The sequence below is a fragment of the Lepidochelys kempii genome, chromosome 7 (assembly GCF_965140285.1).
Source record: "Lepidochelys kempii isolate rLepKem1 chromosome 7, rLepKem1.hap1, whole genome shotgun sequence".
NCBI classification, from domain to species: Eukaryota; Metazoa; Chordata; order Testudines; family Cheloniidae; genus Lepidochelys; species Lepidochelys kempii.
Window position 1 is genome coordinate 22,902,493 of NC_136386.1, and position 21,230 is coordinate 22,923,722.

The 21,230-nt window shown below is 52.2% G+C and overlaps 1 protein-coding gene across 1 annotated transcript; it reads left to right on the forward strand.

The window, feature by feature from the left end:
- Positions 1 to 20,174, forward strand: MCM2 (minichromosome maintenance complex component 2). The gene is made up of 16 exons (XM_073351362.2): positions 1 to 48; positions 2,672 to 2,859; positions 3,638 to 3,813; positions 6,143 to 6,406; positions 7,356 to 7,575; positions 7,955 to 8,162; positions 8,903 to 9,037; positions 9,315 to 9,506; positions 10,959 to 11,052; positions 11,955 to 12,205; positions 13,148 to 13,274; positions 13,520 to 13,632; positions 14,590 to 14,832; positions 15,786 to 15,968; positions 17,585 to 17,740; positions 18,915 to 20,174. Exons 1-16 carry the CDS (start codon positions 43 to 45, stop codon positions 19,023 to 19,025), a joined length of 2,667 nt encoding a protein of 888 aa, XP_073207463.1. The 5' UTR covers positions 1 to 42; the 3' UTR covers positions 19,026 to 20,174.
- Positions 20,175 to 21,230: the final 1,056 nt, after the last annotated feature.

Below are 21,230 nucleotides of genomic sequence, written 5' to 3' on the forward strand. Positions count from 1 at the left end.
TTGCGCGCGGGAGTCCAGCCGGTAGAGGAAGCTGCAGCAGGGATGGCGGTGAGTGCCGGGGCCCGGCCGTGGATGACCCTTGGGAGCTGGGGTCTGGGTAGGGGGTGACCCCCGGGGCCTTGAAATTCCCTCCACCCCTCCGGTGGCTGGACTCTGCATGGGGGCGGGGCCCCCTGGGGCACGGAACCCTCCCCCCCCCGGTGCCCTGGGCTCTGCATGGGGGAGGGGCCCCCTGGGGCACGGAACCCTTCCCCCCCCCGGTGCCCTGGGCTCTGCATGGGGGCGGGGCCCCCTGGGGCACGGAACCCTTCCCCCCCCCGGTGCCCTGGGCTCTGCATGGGGGCGGGGCCCCCTGGGGCACGGAACCCTTCCCCCCCCCCGGTGCCCTGGGCTCTGCATGGGGGCGGAGCCCCCTGGGGCACGGAACCCTCCCCCCCCCGGTGCCCTGGGCTCTGCATGGGGGCGGGGCCCCCTGGGGCACGGAACCCTCCCCCCCCCCGGTGCCCTGGGCTCTGCATGGGGGCGGGGCCCCCTGGGGCACGGAACCCTTCCCCCCCCCGGTGCCCTGGGCTCTGCATGGGGGCGGGGCCCCCTGGGGCACGGAACCCTTCCCCCCCCCGGTGCCCTGGGCTCTGCATGGGGGCGGGGCCCCCTGGGGCACGGAACCCTTCCCCCCCCCCCGGTGCCCTGGGCTCTGCATGGGGGCGGGGCCCCCTGGGGCACGGAACCCTTCCCCCCCCCCGGTGCCCTGGGCTCTGCATGGGGGAGGGGCCCCCTGGGGCACGGAACCCTTCCCCCCCCCCCGGTGCCCTGGGCTCTGCATGGGGGAGGGGCCCCCTGGGGCACGGAACCCTTCCCCCCCCCCCGGTGCCCTGGGCTCTGCATGGGGGAGGGGCCCCCTGGGGCACGGAACCCTCCCCCCCCCGGTGCCCTGGGCTCTGCATGGGGGAGGGGCCCCCTGGGGCACGGAACCCTCCCCCCCCCGGTGCCCTGGGCTCTGCATGGGGGAGGGGCCCCCTGGGGCACGGAACCCTCCCCCCCCGGTGCTCTGGGCTCTGCATGGGGGAGGGGCCCCCTGGGGCACGGAACCCTCCCCCCCCGGTGCTCTGGGCTCTGCATGGGGGAGGGGCCCCCTGGGGCACGGAACCCTCCCCCCCCGGTGCTCTGGGCTCTGCATGGGGGAGGGGCCCCCTGGGGCACGGAACCCTTCCCCCCCCCGTGCCCTGGGCTCTGCATGGGGGCGGGGCCCCCTGGGGCACGGAACCCTTCCCCCCCCGGTGCCCTGGGCTCTGCATGGGGGCGGGGCCCCCTGGGGCACGGAACCCTTCCCCCCCCCCGGTGCCCTGGGCTCTGCATGGGGGCGGGGCCCCCTGGGGCACGGAACCCTTCCCCCCCCCGGTGCCCTGGGCTCTGCATGGGGGCGGGGCCCCCTGGGGCACGGAACCCTTCCCCCCCCGGTGCCCTGGGCTCTGCATGGGGGCGGGGCCCCCTGGGGCACGGAACCCTTCCCCCCCCCGGTGCCCTGGGCTCTGCATGGGGGCGGGGCCCCCTGGGGCACGGAACCCTTCCCCCCCCCGGTGCCCTGGGCTCTGCATGGGGGCGGGGCCCCCTGGGGCACGGAACCCTTCCCCCCCCCGGTGCCCTGGGCTCTGCATGGGGGCGGGGCCCCCTGGGGCACGGAACCCTTCCCCCCCCCGGTGCCCTGGGCTCTGCATGGGGGCGGGGCCCCCTGGGGCACGGAACCCTTCCCCCCCCCGGTGCCCTGGGCTCTGCATGGGGGCGGGGCCCCCTGGGGCACGGAACCCTTCCCCCCCCCGGTGCCCTGGGCTCTGCATGGGGGCGGGGCCCCCTGGGGCACGGAACCCTTCCCCCCCCCGGTGCCCTGGGCTCTGCATGGGGGCGGGGCCCCCTGGGGCACGGAACCCTTCCCCCCCCCGGTGCCCTGGGCTCTGCATGGGGGCGGAGCCCCCTGGGGCACGGAACCCTCCCCCCCCCGGTGCCCTGGGCTCTGCATGGGGGCGGGGCCCCCTGGGGCACGGAACCCTTCCCCCCCCCCGGTGCCCTGGGCTCTGCATGGGGGCGGGGCCCCCTGGGGCACGGAACCCTCCCCCCCCCCCGGTGCCCTGGGCTCTGCATGGGGGCGGGGCCCCCTGGGGCACGGAACCCTCCCCCCCCCGGTGCCCTGGGCTCTGCATGGGGGCGGGGCCCCCTGGGGCACGGAACCCTCCCCCCCCCCGGTGCCCTGGGCTCTGCATGGGGGCGGGGCCCCCTGGGGCACGGAACCCTCCCCCCCCCCGGTGCCCTGGGCTCTGCATGGGGGCGGGGCCTCCTGGGGCACGGAACCCTCCACCCCCGTGCCCTGGGCTCTCCATGGGGGAGGAGGCCCCTAAAGGTGGTGTGTCTCTCCTGTCGCGCACAGCATGATCTGCCCAACGGGTAATTTGAAGATTATTTTAATTCTTTCCCCTGGGGGAGATGGTGTCTCCCTTCCCAGACCTGTTCTGGCGCTATGGGGCCTGTTGGGAGGGTAGTCCCATGGGGCATTAAGCATCCCTTCCCTCTTACCTAGTTCTGTGGCCCCTGCATTGGGGAGAGAGGGAAGACCTTTGCATGCTCTGTGGGACAGTCTGTTCTTCTGCTGGCCTCTAACATGACTCTGCCTTTCCTGCAGGATTCCTCCGAGTCCCAGAATGTGGCCACAAGCCCTGCCCGTAGCTCTCGGCGAGATGCCTTCACTTCCAGCCCGGGCAGAGACCTGCCTCCTTTTGAGGATGAGTCAGAGGGGCTGCTGGGGACCGAGGGGCTCCCCGAAGAGGAGGAGGAGGATGGGGAAGAGCTGATTGGGGATGGAATGGAAAGGTAGGGAGCGTGCAGCAGTTAGGCGATGATGTGAGAAGCCTCCTGGGGTTGTTCTGTGCAGGCAGCGCCTTGGTAAAGGGACAGTACGTTTGCCTTTCATCTCTGGACACAGGTTCAGATTCTTCTCATGGGTGTTAGGGAGATAACTCATTGTCTTCAGCCTGGTCCTCGTTTGTGCACCCTTCAGAATAGCCCTTTATAGCTCAGCATGTTAAAACTATACAGATGTTTCTAAAGGCATCATCAGTGCCATGGGGTGTGTCTGCTGAAGAGAAGCCTGGGATGGGAACAGCAGAAGGGCTGCACAGCACTGGTGAGGGGTATGGACAGGTGCCCAAGACTAGGATAGCAGGGGAGTGAGGAGCATTGGGTGAGCTGCGGGGGTGAACTTGTGCAGTTCCTGCCTGGACTGTGTCTCGCTCAGATCACGCAGGGGAGCATGAAACTCGCAACTCTACTTCTTAAGCAAAAACTGTTCATTCTACAAGTATTGGAACCTTTACAACTGGATTTAAAAAGAAACCTCACCTACCCCAGGTCCAATAACAAACCAGGGAGCTGTGTGGTACAGAGACTGTTAGTCTAGGTTTGTATATTGGTATTCGTTACCATAGTATTGGAGCGTCTGCCATTGGTAACGTGGAATTGTAAAATTCTCTCTGTTTTGCTGGCTCTTTCTGACACCACCTTGCCCCAAACAGTAAAGTGGCTGGGAAAACGCTGTAATTTGGCTGATTTGAACGGCGAAGGTGATTAAGCTAGATCTGTGTGTGTGTAGGGACTACCGCCCGATTCCAGAGCTGGATGTCTACGAACCTGAGGGCCTGGCCTTGGATGATGAGGATGTGGAGGAACTGACCGCCAGCCAGAGGGAGGCGGCGGAACAGGCCATGAGGCAGCGGGACCGTGAGCTGGATCGTGGCCTGGGACGCATGAGGAGGGGGCTGCTTTACGGTACGTGTCGATGAGATTTTTAAAAGTGGTTGTCTGTAACCTGCCCTTTCGGGAGAAGCTAATCTCTCTCCCGCTGCGTCAAGTTGTTTGCTCAGCCTGAATAGCCTGACCGCTGTAGGAGCTCCACAGCCTGCTGAATAGCTAGGTTTTGAGGGGCCTGTGCAGCAGTGGGCTCACCTGAATTCCCCCCTACATAGTCCTTTTGTGGTGGGTACTTCGGGAGCTCTGGGAGTAGCGATATTAGCCTGGTGCACTTGATGTGGCTGCTGCTGAGCCACGGCTCCCAGGCCCATATTGGGATTTGGGCTCATGCCTGGTAAGTGCTGGGCCAACTGCTGTTCTCCTGTTTATGGAGACTTCAAACCCATCTTTGATGGGCTGGTCCCTTTAGAGGAAGGATAATTATTAACCCTGATGTCCAGTCCAGTCCCCCTTTTCTCTCTCTCTGGACACAGGTTCTGATGTCAACCTCTGTGTACAGTTTTTGGGGTCCACATAGAGCTCTTGCTTTTGCCTCCATAATCTCTGAAAAGCCAGTGTCTAAACCATCTCTCTGTAACTTGCTCTTGGTACCTAAAGCTTGTGGGCTGCTGTAGACCAGAGCTTGGTTTGGGATGGAGAATAAAGATAACGTGGCGAATTACAGACCATCGGTCATCTTAACTTCAGTACCTGGAAAGATAATGAAATAAATAATTAAGCAATCAATTTGCTAACACCTAGAAGATAGCAAGGTGATAAGTAATAGTCAGCATGGATTTGTCAAGAACAAATTGTGTCAAACCAACTTAATAGCTTTCTTTGACAAGGTAACAAGCCTTGTGGATAGGGGGAAGGGGTAGACGTGGTATATCTTCACTTCAGTAAGGCTTTTGATACTGTCTCGCATAACTTTCTCATAAATAAACTAGGGAAATGCAACCTAGATGGAGTTACTATAAGGTTGATGCATAACTGGTTGGAAAACTGTTCCCAGAGAGTAGTTATCCGGTTCACAGTCAAGCTGGAAGGGCATAATGAGTGGAGTCCTGCAGGGATCAGTTCTGGGTCTGGTTCTGTTCAATATCTTCATCAATGACTTAGATAATGGCATAGAGAGTATACTTATAAAGTTTGCGGACGATACCAAGCTGGGAGGGGTTGCAAGTGGTTTGAAGGATAGGATTAAAATTCAAAATGATCAGGACAAACTGGAGAAATGGTCTGAAGTAAATAGGATGGAATTCAGTAAGGACAAATCTGAAGTACTCCACTTAGGAAGGAACAATCAGTTGCACACATACAAAATGGGAAATGAGTGCCCAGGAAGGAATACTGCAGAAGGGATCTGGGGGTCATAGTGGATCACAAGCTCAATTTGAGTCGACAGTGTAACGTTGTTGCAAAAAAAATCAAACATTCTGGGATGTTTTAGCAGGAGTGTTGTAAGCAAGATACGAGAAGTAATTCTTCCGCTCTACTCCATGCTGATTAGGCCTCAGCTGGAGTACAGTGTCCAGTTCTGGGCACCACATTTTGGGAAAGATGTGAACGAATTGGGTAGAGTCCAGAGAAGAGCAAGAAAAATGAATAAAGGTCTAAAAAACGTGACCTATGAGGGAAGACTGAAAAAATTGGGCTAGTTTAGTCTGGAGAAGAGAAGACTGAGGGGGGACATAAGTTTTCGTGTACGTAAAAGATTGTTACAAGGAGGAGGGAGAAAAATTGTTCTATTTAACTTCTGAGGATAGGACAAGAAGCAATGGGCTTAAATTGCATCAAGGGCAGTTTAGGTTGGACATTAGGAAAAACTTCCTAGCTGTCAGGATAGTTAAGCATTGGAATAAATTGCCTGGGAAGATTGTGGAATCTCCGTCATTGGAGATTTTTAAGAGTAGGTTAGACAAACACCTGTCAGGGATGGTCTAGATCAGTGGTGAGCAACATGCGGCACGGGGCCCATCAGGGTAATCCGCTGGCGGGCTGTGAGACTGTTTGTTTACATTGACCGTCAGCAGGCAGCTCCCAGTGGCCACAGTTTGCCGTTCTGGGCCAATGGGAGCTGTGGCCAGCGGGCCGCAGGTTGCCCACCACTGGTCTAGATAATACTTACTCCTGCCTTGAGTGCCAGGGACTGGGAAGACCTTTTGAGCCCCTTTCAGTTCTACAATTCTATGATTCTGTGGTGGTAGAATAGAGCTTAGTTTGGTCTGGCTATGTGTTGGGAACTTCTGACCATGCTTACAAAGACATTATGGTCCATTCATTATATATGTAGGGAGTGGGGCAGGGAGGTGTAGCGAATAGGATGTCCACTCTGAGTGACCTCTCTTTTTCTTTCAACTGTCAGATAGTGATGATGAAGATGAGGATCGTCCTTCCCGGAAGAGGCGGTTGGCGGAACGGTCTGCAGATGGGGCAGAGGAGGAGGATGAAGACATGATTGAGAGCATTGAGAATCTGGAAGACATGAAGGGACATTCAGTAAGGGAGTGGGTGTCTATGGCGGCTCCCCGGCTTGAGATCTACCACCGCTTCAAAAACTTTCTGAAGACCCATGTGGATGACCATGGGCACAATGTGTTCAAAGAGAGGATCAGTGACATGTGCAAAGGTATGGCTGACTGTGGGGCGGGTGGGAACGGCAGATGAGCAGACCCACCTGGATATTTTTTTTGTAGTAGAACACAATTCTTCCTCCTTGGCTGTGGCACTCTACAGCGGTCTGTTCCATATGTCCTCTTCCTCTCCTGTCTACCCCAAATGCTGAATGAGCTTTTTCAGGGGCTTTTTTGCTTTTAATGGAGATGGCTGAATAACGCAGAACTTGGCTACAAACTTTACTGTAACTTCTTAATTCGTGCCCCTTTTGTGTTCACTTTCCACTGTGCAGCTGAATTCTGCCAGCAGGAAGTGCTGCACAGGAGTGCAGATTGGAAGCTTACAGGCTGCAATACAAGATGAAGAAGAATTTTACATTTGTTTCTTGGCATCATTTGCACCAGGAACCAGATCATTCAAACAGGGAACAGAAACTGTGTCATATGACTTAGGAGATCAGTCTCCCTCAGCAGTGCAGCCTAGAATTTATAGTAGCGAGCCATAAATGCTGGTGACTGATCTTGAAGAAGAAAAAGAATAGTTGGCCAACCGAAAAGGCAAAATTAATTGAATCTGTTAAGAGTGGTTTGTGTAGGTGTTATTAGTTTAACCCCATTGTGCTAGGTTATGTACAAATACAGGAAAAAAGCAAAATGTCGGTCCCTGCCCCATAAAGCTTACATGACGCACAAATTTTGGGGTCCGTTATCTAGCACAACATCTCAGGAGCTAGTATTTGCTGATTTAGTTTTTTGGAGGTGGTTGGATGACCAGGCATTGTGGCGAGGCCATTCAGTCTTGAAAACATTGCACTGGGTTTCTGTGCTTTTTGGGAAGCTTCCATGTTCTTTGTCAACTCAGCAATCAGAAATGTGGTACTAGTGAGAAGAGATGCAGTAGAACATTGGCTACAGGAGAATACTGACTACAGATGAAATCCACCCTACTTGTTCCCCCTATAGAGAACAGAGAGAGCCTGGTGGTGAACTATGAAGATCTGGCTGCCCGGGAGCATGTCCTTGCCTACTTCCTGCCAGAGGCCCCAGCTGAAATGCTGAAGATCTTCGACGAAGCAGCCAAGGAAGTGGTGCTGGCCATGTACCCCAAATACGACCGGATTGCTCAGGAAATCCATGTCCGTATCTCGCATCTGCCTCTGGTAGAAGAGCTGCGGTCACTCCGGTAGGTAGTGGAGTTGGTATTGATGATGGCCGGTCCTGTGAGGGCCTTTGGACCACGTGTTTGGGATGGTCAGGCTTGCTGGAGTTACAGTGACTAAAGTTCTGTGTGAGAAAATAGGAACTCTGGGATATGCTGGGGGAAGGATGCCAGCAGATCCAGCCTGTCTCGGTAGGGTGATGGGCTCTGCTATTAAAGTAACCCAGTTGCTCAAGGATAATGTTTCTGATTCCCCAAAAGATAAATCACAAACCTGTGAGAATAGACTCACTGATAAGTGTTCCCCACTGGGTATCATACCAGCTGTGCATGCTGCAAGGAGACTGTGGCAGGTCCTTCTGCCTTCCCTGGAGCCTGCCAGTGTCTTCTCTTCTCTCTTTAGGCAGCTTCACTTGAACCAGCTGATCCGAACCAGCGGTGTAGTGACGAGCTGCACAGGGGTCCTGCCTCAGCTCAGCATGGTCAAGTACAACTGTAGCAAGTGCAGCTTCATCCTGGGGCCCTTCTTCCAGTCCCAGAACCAGGAGGTGAAGCCCGGCTCCTGCCCAGAGTGTCAGTCGGTTGGCCCCTTTGAAATCAACATGGAAGAGGTAAAATTTAAACCCTTTATACAATGTTAACACGTCTCCTGCAGTGGTGCCTGCTTCTCACCTTTGTCCAATAAGGAACTGGATTGATGACAGGTCTGGTCCCTGGATCTAGACCCAGTTAACTCTGGGCCTGAGAGTCCTTTATCTGTTTGGCTGGTGTAAGGGCATGTCTGATACTATGTTGACCCCTGCAGTATGTAGATACCTGAAGGTGCTGCAGGGTTGCAAACACTGAGCCTTCCAAACCACCCTCCTCTCCTCATTGTATGGCATGGGGATCTGAGCCACAGAGTCACTGCAAGATAATAGCAGAACCACTAACTCAAAGCTCCTGGCTCCCAGTCATTGACCTAACCACTATACCATGCTCTTCCCTACAAGCTGGGTGGTCTTTACCCAAGTGATTCAGCAGTGAAGCCAGGAGTTGGATGGGTAAATACTACTAACCTCTCCCTCATGCAGGTGGGTGCTGGAGAGTGAAATACTTTTGTCGGGGCAACACGGCAGAAGCTTCTGCCATTTCCAGGGCTGTCTATCCAGGGGACTGCCTCTAGCCCTAAAGCTACTTCTAATCAATCCCCAGCCAATCCTGGCCCCCGCTCTTTACCCAGGGCCTAGTAAAGTCTAAACTAACTGCTCTAGCACTGTCCCTGGCCTCGTCTGCAAAGGCCCTTTGAAAAGCACCCGTGCAGGCTCTGAGGGTGTCTGACTCATTGTGCAACTCACGTTTGTTATCACAGACTGTCTACCAGAACTACCAGCGCATCAAAATCCAGGAGAGCCCTGGGAAGGTGGCAGCTGGCAGGCTCCCTCGCTCTAAGGATGCCATTCTCCTTGCTGACTTGGTCGACAGCTGCAAACCAGGGGATGAGATTGTAAGTTCGTTAGGGTGAGCATGGCACAGTTAAACTTATTCTCAGCCTTGTGGGGGCATTGTGAGGACCTGGACTGTCACTTCTGTGTGTGTATGTGGGGAGGGGTGAAATTAGGGGCTGTCTTAGCTCCAAGACATGTCAGATTAGGCTTGAAAGTCATGTTTCCAGTGTCTTGAGAATGGAGCATTAGTAGGAGGAGACAGTCTCGTGCCATGTACATTGGTATTTTCCTGCTACCTAGACATTAACCTGCCATATCCCTTTCTGTGCTTTCTAGGAGCTAACAGGAATCTATCACAACAACTACGATGGCTCACTGAACACAGCCAATGGATTCCCAGTATTTGCAACAGTGATCATGGCAAATCACATTGCCAAGAAGGACAACAAGGTGGCAGTTGGGGAACTGACTGATGAGGACATGAAGGTTCTCATAGGCCTGTCTAAGGATGAGCAAATTGGGGAGAAAGTGAGTCTGCTTGAAACATTTCTCCTCCTGGCATCTAGTTGTCTGCATGAGTCCAGATCAGAGAATGGAGTTAAACTGCGTGATATTACAGTGGGACATCTCAAGTTAGAGGGACACCATCAGCTCAAAAATCAGCTTGTCTCTGAAAATGTCTTGCCCCCTGTAGTACTAAGATGGCTGTCAACGAGAGTGAGAAACTGAAGTGGGGTGGATGAGACACTTAGTTTGCTTCGTACATTTTTTGTCAGCACTTCATGTAGGAGCAACTTCACCATTCCTCCTGGATAGTCAGTTCCCATCTTGTTTGTACAAGCCTTTCACACCACAACAGGGATAAAATAGAAAAAGGTGACTGGGGAAGCCACCAGACTTGACAGAGAGACTCCACAGGGGCAATTCTGAAACTACATTGATGCCAGCTGATGGGTGTCTCCCTGAAGCAGTGGCTGCCTGGTGGAGAACAAGATCTAGCAGAAACAAGATCTAGCTCCAATGTTCTGTGTCTCATCTCCTGTCTTTCTCGCCTTTCTTTCGAAAAGAGCGAGAGTCTAAAACAAGCATCTTCCCCCTTAAAACATTCTGTCCCTGCGCCTTATTAATAGAGGGTTGTGATTTCAGGTTGGCAAGGAATAAGACTGGCTTAAACTGTTCAGTTAGCAACCCTGTAACCTGCCAAGATCTGAGTTGATACACTAAAGGACGTAGAGCCAGATTAAGGATGTCTTGAGCACCCATAGGCAGGAAGAGTATAATGTGGTGGGTTCAGATCCTTTAGCAAGGATGAGATCTCGGTCATCTCTATTCTGTCTTTAATTGCAGAGTCTGATGTTTGTAACTTTACTTCCACTGGGTGGAGCTGATACATCTATAAAGCCAGAGTTTGGGAAATAAAACTTCAGTTCTTTGTCCAAAAAAGACGTACGTTTGAAATCAGTAGTGACCAATATCCAACATTTTGACAGAACTTGTCTTGATTGGGCATGCAAAAAACCAATTGCCTGTAATCTAAATACTTGGTCTTGAGCCGTTAATCTGCACAGCAGATCTTCCAATCTTAGTTATTCCTGCTGATAATTGTCAAATATTAACGTATCATTTAAACAGGCTTCAGCCAGAATCAGGATCTCTAACTCAGAACACAAAGTAACAAATGCAGTCTCTTGGCTGTATTTAGTGCCAAGTATGAATGTAGTGGTAATAGCGAATCCTGCACTGGATTGCACAATGTGTCCTGCTCATCAACACTGGGCTATCCTAGAACCTCTGGAGTGTATCGGTCATATTATTGCATTGATGAGACGTTCCTCTCTATATAATAAAGGAATCATTGATGTCAGCAGGGTGACTTCAAGCACTGATTAGAATAGCCGTGTAGCTAATGAGTCTTGCTGCTTTTCATGCTAAATGTTGAATACAATGGGCCACTGAAAACTCCTCTGCCTTTCCTTTCAGATCTTTGCCAGCATCGCTCCATCTATTTATGGGCATGAAGACATCAAGAGAGGCCTGGCCCTTGCCCTGTTTGGTGGTGAACCCAAAAACCCTGGTAGGTGTGTTGTCAGTTGTATTCAGTGTGTGATTCCAGCCCTGTTTCTACTGGTGCAGTGAAGGCAGTTAGGAATTATCTTTGTAATGTGACTTCTGGGTAAGAAGATCAGGAGTAAAAAAGTAAGGGTGTGAATAGAACTAGGAACATAAGTTCCAGTCTACAGGAGTAAAAATACATGGACTGAAGATGAGGTCCCGGCTCTGAAGAGCTAGAATTTAGGCCTCTTGCATTCTGGGCTTAACATATCTCTGCCCCTAGCATTCTGGGTTTAGTGTCCTTGTGCAAATCTGATGCCTGGGGAATCCTCACTGCTTCCTCGTTGTGTACAAAGTGTCTTATTTCAACTGGGGGAAGAAATGCAACATCACAAACCTACATATAAAAGAACCAGGTTCCACAAGGGGAGTGCCGAGAGCCCCTGGGCTAGCAATATGTAGAGCTTGGTGACCCTGGATCTCTTGCAGATTTATTTGGGTGGATTTTTGTACTTGTGTAACTCCATTGGTGAGTGAATTGGGACCCCCCTGAAATGTTCACAACTCAAATTCACACTGAAGGGGGTGGGGGATAGGAGGAGAAGAGGGAGGCAGAAGGAATTGATCTTTAAACAAGACTTCCTGGCTTTTGCTCAGGAAGTAGTGTCCTGAGTGCTAATGGACCCACCTGCACATTCCTGGTCCAAGGGAAACCGTGAGATTTCACAGTTCTTGCCAAACGCTAACAAAACATGAGAACACCCAACGCTGTATTTCTTAAGCTTCCCTGTCAAACACACTCACCCCTTCTTAGTGCTCTTTTCCTTTCGATTACATACTGCTCCATTAGAGAAAAGTAGCTTTTATATACTTTAACAATGATACTGCCCTCTAAGTCCTCTCCTATTTCTGACCTGGCTGTAGGTGGCAAACACAAAGTCCGTGGTGATATCAATGTCTTGCTTTGCGGAGATCCGGGTACAGCCAAATCTCAGTTCCTCAAGTATGTGGAGAAGGTGTCCAGCAGAGCCATCTTCACCACTGGCCAGGGTGCTTCTGCTGTTGGTCTGACTGCCTATGTCCAGAGGCACCCAGTCAGCAGAGAGTGGACCCTGGAGGCAGGGGCGCTGGTGCTGGCAGACAGGGGTGTCTGCTTGATCGATGAGTTTGACAAGGTGAGTACTGACTTCATCTACGCAGTAAGGCAGAGCTAATGGGGTGTGGGTTAGGGGCTCTCTTGGCTGAGGAGTTCAGTGGCTCATGACTGTTTTCCCCCACCAGTGTTTTGTCTGTTGCTTGTGGGAGAGAATGACCCAGGCTGGTGTAGATGCCCTTTGTTAGTCCCCGGCTAGGCTCACAATGCAGTTCATGTGTGTGTGATGCTCAGGAAAGTTATCAAAGTACCCCTCATGCAGTGCCTCCCTTTCCCCCTCGCTTCAGCCCTGACCTGGAGGGATGAAGGGAGCTCAGACTGTCTCCCATTCTTTCTTTGATCTCTGGGGCTAACGAGTGACCATTCTGGTGGCGTGGTGCCAGTGTATTTAAGAACTGCATGGAGACACCATTTCCCATAGGCCACTGAGACCACATGAGGTGGTGTGAGCTATTACTTGCTACTGAGCTGGGCCAGATTTGAATGGGTCCCCTAAGAGCAAGTGAAAGTAAAATTTGCCACCACAGTCGGATAGAGGGGGCTGGCCTGAATCCAAGCCATCTGCTGAGCCCCCACAGGTCCAGCAGCAGGTAGGTAAGGAATGAATGTGAGTGTATAAGGGCAGTTCGTAGCAGTGAAGGAAGCAGATGCCTCCTGTTCTTGAAATATCTGTGCCCCCTAACCTGGGGCTCATGGATCCACCCTACATCCTCTCCTGCCCAAGGAAATGTTAAAACGAGTTTATCAGCTCTGTACAAGCTCTTGCGGAGTGGGTGGGGACTGGTGACTTTTTTTTTTCCCCTCTCCCTCCCTCCCTGCTGCAACCCTAGCCACACACACCTAGTGTAGGCTCATAGAAGTTGGACCATGAGGCCCTGTGTAACGTGTTCCTTCACACTTGGCCTCTTACACTGATGCCCACTATCCTGCAGGAGGGTATGTTAAAGTCTTTGCTTTCTCCTAGATGAATGACCAGGACAGGACCAGCATCCACGAAGCCATGGAGCAGCAAAGCATCTCCATCTCGAAGGCTGGCATAGTCACCTCTCTGCAGGCCCGTTGCACAATTATTGCTGCTGCCAACCCTATAGGTAAGTACCTGGGGACCAGGAGAGCAGGGGGTCTCTGTCTCAGACGCATGGTATCAGTTCTGCAGTCACCAGAACTACTGCACTGCCTCTTTATGTACCTCCGGTCTCCAGACCCTCTAACCCTGTTACGACACATGCAGTCTGGAGGCAGAAACCAAACCCACAGGAACAAGGTTATGATGCAGGGTCTCTCGGGGAGAGCACATGAGCTCGTTTGACCATGAGGGCATCCGTCTGTGACGCAGGTGGGCGCTATGACCCGTCGCTGACTTTCTCGGAGAACGTGGATCTGACAGAGCCCATCATCTCCCGATTCGATATCCTGTGTGTGGTGAGAGACACGGTGGATCCAGTTCAGGTACGAGCCAAAGGGTGACCCACTGCTTAGCAGTGGTGGGGGGTGCCACTGCCCACGCTGACAGGGAGCTGGTCAGGTGCTGACACCTGCCACGCTGCGAGAGCACTGAAGTGGTGGGAAGGGGAGCATGGGGCAGAGCTACCCCTTGCCTTGGTGCTCTTGCCAAATGAAACCCCTTAAGCCTCAGCAAGTCGGTGACTACAGGCTGCTGGGGGCCCCAACCTCCACCCCTAAGACTTGCCTCGTTCCAGCTACATGCCTTTCATCCAATTCCTTGAATGCCTCTGTCTCCATTTCACCCTGGGGCCAGTCAAGTGGCTAACTCCTTGAATTGGCCTTTCAGGGCATGTAGAGGATTGCACCACACCCCTTCTCTTGAGGCAAGAGAGCTTCATCCTCCTTCCCCCCCCCATTCTCCATCAAGAGGCGACAACATCTCCCAGCATCATCTACAGCCTTACTCAAACCTAGGTGTCTATCAGGGCTGTGTACAGCCCCATCCTTCACGTTGTGAGATCTCCTGTGACTGTTTCTGCTCCTGGGGCATTTTACCTCCTGCATAGTGAGGATTTCCACCCCACCCCACCCTACAAAAGAATGACATTGCTTCTATAAATGTGACATGTCCCTATCATGGCACAGTCTCCACCCGGCGACTGGCTGAGATTCCCATTTGGAACCAGTGTACATGGCTCCAACATGCACTGGGATCATTGTTGAATGCCATGAAGCCCCTGCTCCCCTTTTCCAAAGACTGAGTGTGACTCTTCAAGCCTTTGCCAGCCTCGGTGATGGAGTGGGAATCAGTCTGGGTCCCCTTGTCTGAGTACAACCATTGGCCGACTGCACACCTATCCCCAAGCTTCTGTCTGTCTGCAGCACACAGCTGCTTGGTAGAATTCAGCTGCAGAAGCAGCAATGGCTGCAGTGCCTGTTACTCCTACCATTGTCCTGCAGGACGAGATGCTAGCCCGGTTTGTCGTGGGAAGCCACATCAAACACCACCCTGGCAGCAAAGACGTAGAGAATGGAGATGCCCAGGAGATTATCCTCCCTAACACCTATGGCGTGGATCCCATCCCCCAAGAGATCCTGAAGAAATACATCATCTATGCCAAGGAGAAGGTCCACCCTAAGCTAAACCAAATGGACCAAGACAAGGTGGCCCGGATGTACAGTGATCTCCGGAAGGAGTCCATGGTGAGTAGACTTAAATAAAGGGCTTTGTGGGGAAGTGGGAGTGAGCTACCTGGATCAGGAGTGGACTACCCCAAGATCTTCCTACTAGTTCATGTTGTGTCCATCACCATAGTATCTGGGTATGAAGCTCTAGGTCACCTCACCATAAGGGGTGGACTGAGTCCAATATTGTAGAGACACCTGGTAAATAAGTGGTTCTGCCTCACCTGAATGTAAAGGTTAGTAGCGAGGTTTTTTATGCCACAGGTCTAATACGTTCTGCTCCACCTTGCTCTCTGGTAGGAATCCATGGAGATATCTTAGATATATTGGCTTTGTTGCTGTGGAATCCCATGTTCCTGCCATGTCTTTTTGGATTTCCTTTGAGGCGGTCACATTCTCCGCCTTCACCCCTGGGGGCTGAGGGAAGTGGTGTGGCAGCAGGCGAGCTCTGCAGTGTTTTCCCATTGTGACTATGGACTCCTCCCGAGGGATCCTGGATCTTCCTCTTCTCAGTTGAATCTGATGGGACCTCAAGGAGTTTCGTGGACCTTGGGAAAATTTAGTTTAATGTCTGGCTTCATCCGTTTTTCGTTTTTCTTTTTTTTTTAATTTCCCTACTAAGAATTGGGAGAGGGGGAATAACCCTTTCGCGCCTCTCATCGTAAATAAGCAAGATAAGGGGCAAAAACCCCTTCATAGCACACGTTTAAGTGAATTAACGGTATTGCCTGTTGCCCATAAGTATCAATTGCCTTTCTCCATATTGCACTATGCCCGCCAGCAGGTGGTGTGGTTTCCTTGGCTTCTGAAGCTCCTTGGTCATGAAGGTTCATGACCAGTCACCTACAGTAGGTAGCCTTGCATCTCAAACAGACATGCATGGGATGAGAAGGGCCTGTGTAAAGAGCCTGGTCTCCTATCTCTCATGTTCTGTGTGCCCTTGTAATATTGTCCCTCCCCTTGTTCCATAGGCCACTGGCAGCATCCCCATCACGGTGCGTCACATCGAGTCCATGATCCGCATGGCCGAGGCCCACGCCCGCATTCACCTGCGGGACTATGTGGTGGAGGACGACGTCAACATGGCTATCAGGGTGATGCTGGAGAGCTTCATTGACACTCAGAAGTTCAGCGTCATGAGGAGCATGCGGAAGGTGTGTGGGAAGGAGCTCATGGGTTGGAGTCACTTAACCAGCTAGACTAAGGCTCCATCTGAACTGACTGGGTTGGAAACCAGTTTGGTTTGGACAGTGGCTAAAACACTGATCTTTACCTCTGACCCCAGTGCGAGCAGGGCCTTAGTGAGCAGCTCCGTGTTACTCTGCAGGGATCTGGGGAAGCTACAATGTCTGAAAACAGCCCAAGCTGTAGCCAGCGCTTTAAGCTGCTTTATGGTACAGTCCTTCTGCCTGCTCTGGAAAGGTTAAAAGGGCTTATACTGCCTCCATAGAACAAACCCATCTTGGGGTTTAGCATTGATGTACAGGGCATCTTGGGGGATGGAGAGGATATAGCTATTCTGGGCTAGCAAAATGGCCCATAGAAGACTGTAACAAGCATGTGTAATTTAGAGCACCCCGGGCCTGTTCTACACTGTGCCCAGGTTGGAACCAGATTTAGAGAAGTGTTAAAAAGTTATCTTAAAGGAGACATGTATGATCCAGCCTCTGTGTACCAGGAGCATTGTGCTGCCTCATTCTCCTCTTTCCCTCTCCTCCCTTCGTGCTTTGGCACTGGGATCTGATCCTGTTGTTACGAGCTTAATGGTGACCAAACAGAAGTAGGCGATTGTACAAGCTCCTTTGTTGCAGCTTGGGCGGCGTGCGTGTGTGTGTGTGTGTGTGTGTGTGTGTGTGTGGGAAGGTAAGGGGCTGCACCCTGGTCACTCTGGTTTTAATGTGCAAGTGTCTATGCTTTTTTCTAAGAGCCAAAGACTCTGGCTTTGAATTATGCTCTGCTTTTGGCTGGCTGCTCAGCTCAGTTGGCTCAGCTCAAGTTACTGCTTGGGTCTGCGAGACTCCTGGCTGCTTTCTTGGCTGCGGGCTGTGATCAGCAAGTTTTAAGCTTGGGCGGTCACTGTGAAACCTGTAGAATTTGGGGCCATATATAGACTATGCTTCTATATAGACCTTTCTCCCAAGGGCAGGCCCTCCCCCAAAAGCTCTGTCTTTCAGCCTTTGGGGAACATCAGGGTTGGTTCCTAAGCCTGTGGGAGTATCCTATATCGCAAGATCAGAGAGCACCTGATGGAGGTTCCTCAGCCTGGTTAAAGTAAATATGTTCACCCTTTGGATTCTGTAAATGCCTCCTGAGCCACTAACATGGCTGGCAAAGGCCTGTGTTCCAAAGGTTAGTCAGAACCCTGAAGGAGGGTGTGAAATGGAAATGAATGTTTTTGTTTTTCACTTGACAGCTTAAGCCTCACCGTCCCACACAGTATGTCTACATTACAAGCGCTACAGCTGCAGCTATGCCACTGTAGTGTAGATATTTCCTACGTTACCAAAAGGGGGGTTTCCCATCAATGTAGATAATGTACCTCTCCAAGAGGTATTAAATAGGTCAACAGAAGAATTCTTCTGTCTACACCAGGGATTAGGTTGAGCTAACCACGGCCCTCGAAGAGAAGTTTTTCACATCCCTGATGGGTGTAGCTAAGTCAATGTAATTGTTAAGTGTAGACCAGCTGTTACACTTGTGTCCTGCGTGCAGATCCTAGATTGTGTGGCCCTCTGGCTCTAACCCTCTTGGCTCTTCCTTTGCTTCCCAGACCTTTTCCCGTTACCTGGCTTTCAGACGAGACAACAACGAGCTCTTGCTGTTTATTCTGAAACAGCTTGTGGCAGAACAGGTGATGTATCAGAGGAACCGCTACGGGGCCCAGCAGGACACCATTGAAGTGCCAGAGAAAGATCTGGTGGATAAGGTATGGGATAGGTTCTGTGCACTGCACTCTGCCCAGTGGGACTGACTGCTCCATGATTCGGACCCTTTCCTTCCCTCTACTCTTCGATCCTTGGGCTCTCCCTTAACCTTCAGTGCTAATGGTCTACAGTTCTCCTTGCTGTATGTAAAAGGAGATGCTTGTGATACCAGAGAGGAGCAAGAAACCAGCTGTTCCAGCCCTAGCAGACTGTGAGTTGGGATGCTTATTTTGAAGAGCCTTCTCTAGGGTACTCTGTTACCACTCTCAATCTGCCCTAGGGTCATAGCTGCCTTTAAAGGGACGCTGTCAGACTAATAATGTTTTTGAAAACGTCCTTGCCTGAGTTGCTGCACCAGAAGAAGGTGGCATTCAACGTAAGCCATTTTAAATGAAGTTTTTAGCTTTCAGTCTGTCTCTTGCCTCTTTGCTTTTCTCCCATCTGGGTAATAGAATAGTGGCTTTCACTTATTCCTAATCAGGTTTGTCTTCTGGTTCTCGTGTGCTAGTCTAGTGCTGCAGTGTTCGGACAGCAGAGCCCAAGGAGTTTAGTCTGGACAATGAGCTGACAGGTTGGGAAAAACAAGTGATTATACAAGCAGTGATCAGTAAAGATCAAACCTATTCCTGTCCTCCCTCCCCTCCACCCCACCAGTCACTGAATGTTTACGGCTTCCCTGTCTGCCTGTAAGCTTTTTTAAAGAAAACTGAACTGTTGGCCCTCACGGGGGAGGTCTCTGAACAGTGCATGGCACCAGTAGAGTATCAAATTTCCCATTCCTTCCTTCCTTTACTTCTTGGTCCCTGTCATGGAACATGCCTAATAACTGTACCTCTTTCAAATGTCAGGTCCACCAGAGTGGTTTGTGAATTCAGCCACTCTTATTTGAGAAGGCTCTTGTGCAGATCAGAAATTCCAGTGTAACTTGGTGCATGCTGCATATGATGGGTCTCCACTTTCTCTAGTTACAGTTGCATTGTAGATCCAATGGAAGTAAAGGGCAGGCAGGTGCTGAGCTAGCATCTTCCATGCAGCTCTCCTCAGTCCTGACCTGCTGCAAGCCTGGGCCTCTGCTGAGCAGAAACTGCTCATTTTCATGAATGGTGTGAGCCCTCTGCAGTGGAAAGTCCTTTTCCGAAATGAGCATTAAGATCTCCCTCTGTTCTCTTCTCCCAGGCTCGCCAGATCAACATTCACACCCTCTCTGCCTTCTACGACAGCGAACTGTTCAAGATGAACAAGTTCAGCCGCGAGGTGAAACGGAAAGTGATCGTCCAGCAGTTCTAAGGACCATGGCAGAGCATTTAACAACCCGCAAGGGAGAGGAGAAGTTGGCATGTGTCCCACCCAAGAATGCAACCACAAATAGGAGAATTGGAGGACTCAGCCATTCCCTTCTTGCTTTGTGCCTTATGGATTAAGGGAGTGCCTTAGGAGTGCTGAGCTGCAGAAGGACTTGTAAATAGAACAGAGTTAAATAGGTAAAAGCCTAGCTAAGTCTGTCTGTTAGCAGCTTTGGTATCTCTTTTTTGTCTCTTAGCTGAACCTGATAGGTGAGAATTGCTGGTGGTGACATGGGCTGGATGTTTTATACCCTCCCCACTTCCTCCATGCTGAGCTCTGGCTTGAGGTTCCCCCTGAAGACACAGCTGGAGCAGTACCAGCAGAAGGGCGTTCCTTCGCTGGCAGACACGTTCCAGTGAGATCACCATAGCCTTCAGCCTCCTTCTGTTTCTGGTTACTGCCTAACAAATAGCAATCAGGACTGGTGTGTGGAGATGGAGAGAAACTGGCCTCCCGGGCTGAATCCCTTGGGTCTGACAGTTGATGTTTCCCTTGGCCCCTTCATGGGGTGACCTTGTGCTTGGGCTCAGCAGGAGGGGCTTGGCGAGACTTTAACATGGCACATAGAACATGAACGTTTCAAACATTAGAGCTGTTTAAGTGGTTATTGGCAAAGGGAAGGGGCTGGTATTGCATCTGTCTTGCATGGGGGCAATGTCCATAGTCCCCAGTGGGTTGTTAAATGCCTTGGTGGGTGGCACATTCTGCCCTAGGTAGGGGTGTGGGTCAGAACTGGAAGAAGCAGCAGAACCTAAGCTATATTGTGGGCTTAGGAATGAAGCATCACCCCCCCCGCCAGTCCTAAAGCAACTCAGCTTGTACAGAACGCTGGCTGGCGAGCCTGTCTTCAGTGCAAAGTGTTTCCGTGTCCTTAAGGGCAAAGTCAGTTGAGACCCCACAGATGTGAGAGCTGTGGTGGCGAGAACCCCAGGAGGACAACATGAAGAAAGAAATCTGTTGGGGGGACGGATGGGTCTGAACACGTTCCTGTGTCATACCTGCTTTTTGTATATTAGACTGTGAGTCTCTTGCTCTTTTACTGTGTGTTTAAATACATGTGTTTTGAATATGCCTGTGTTCGTATTCCTCTGGGAATTTTCCCCCACTGCTGTAAGGAAGTATAAGCATGACTGAGCGGCTTGCCTGCTCTCATCCTTTGTCTTGCTGTGTGTCTGCTCCACCATTCAAAATGGAGGCTCACAGGGAGAGGGAGAAGCCATTTTATCTCCTGGGGTTTGATATCCTGGCCCTGGTTTTGCACTTCTTGCACTTACCAGGTAACTGTCGCTGTCGGGAGGAGTGGGAACGGATTGGGCACCTATTGAAGCGCTGGGGATGGGCGGGTGGGGAACAGACTGGGCATGCAGTAGTTTTCTCTGGGCTATTCAGCATTTCCTCACGGTGATGAGACAATAGGAGATTGCTGCACAGGGCAAGGGGAATGATAGACGCTCTACCATTTCTGCCTGAGGCCAGTAGTGGCTGGGCCTGTGAATGATATCTGGGTCTGTGGACTTTTTCTGGTTTCTATAGTGTGTGTGGGTCTGATGGCCAGGCCAGGCCCAATCACTGTTCTGAACCACCCAAGCCCTTGTTGGGTTCCACTGGATCTCCGTATTCTCCTGTGAAGCGCACTGTGACCGTGGCCTTAAACTGCAGCACTGTAACCCCAGTTCCCTTCCTTTTTAATACACTGCCTCCATGTCAATCTGCAGTCGTGGCTGAGTGGCTGCTACTTACATTTCACTGTGGCACAGCCCTGAACCATGTCCAAGAGCCGTTCAGCTAGTTGGTTTTAAATGCAATTTGCCTGGCTGGTGTAGAACAGCCTCAAACCTGGGTTTAGACTGCCCCCACCTACTCTAGAACGTGACTTGGAAATGGCCGTACCTGCCGTGTGGGGTCCAAGCAAACTCCTTGGTGTTTAGGTGCCTTTCACAGAACTTGTCTCCAGTTACTGGCATTGGTGGCTCCCTATCCATAGGTCACATCTCCACACGGCTATAACTCTTGGCAGCAGGGCAGCCAACGGTGTTTCATCCCTGCCAGAGATCTAGGGTAGCATGTGACTCTTGTCCCATAATTGGCTCATTATGCTGCCTTTCTGCAGTGTAAACCAGACTCCTACCTGGTGTTAGTATAACTGGC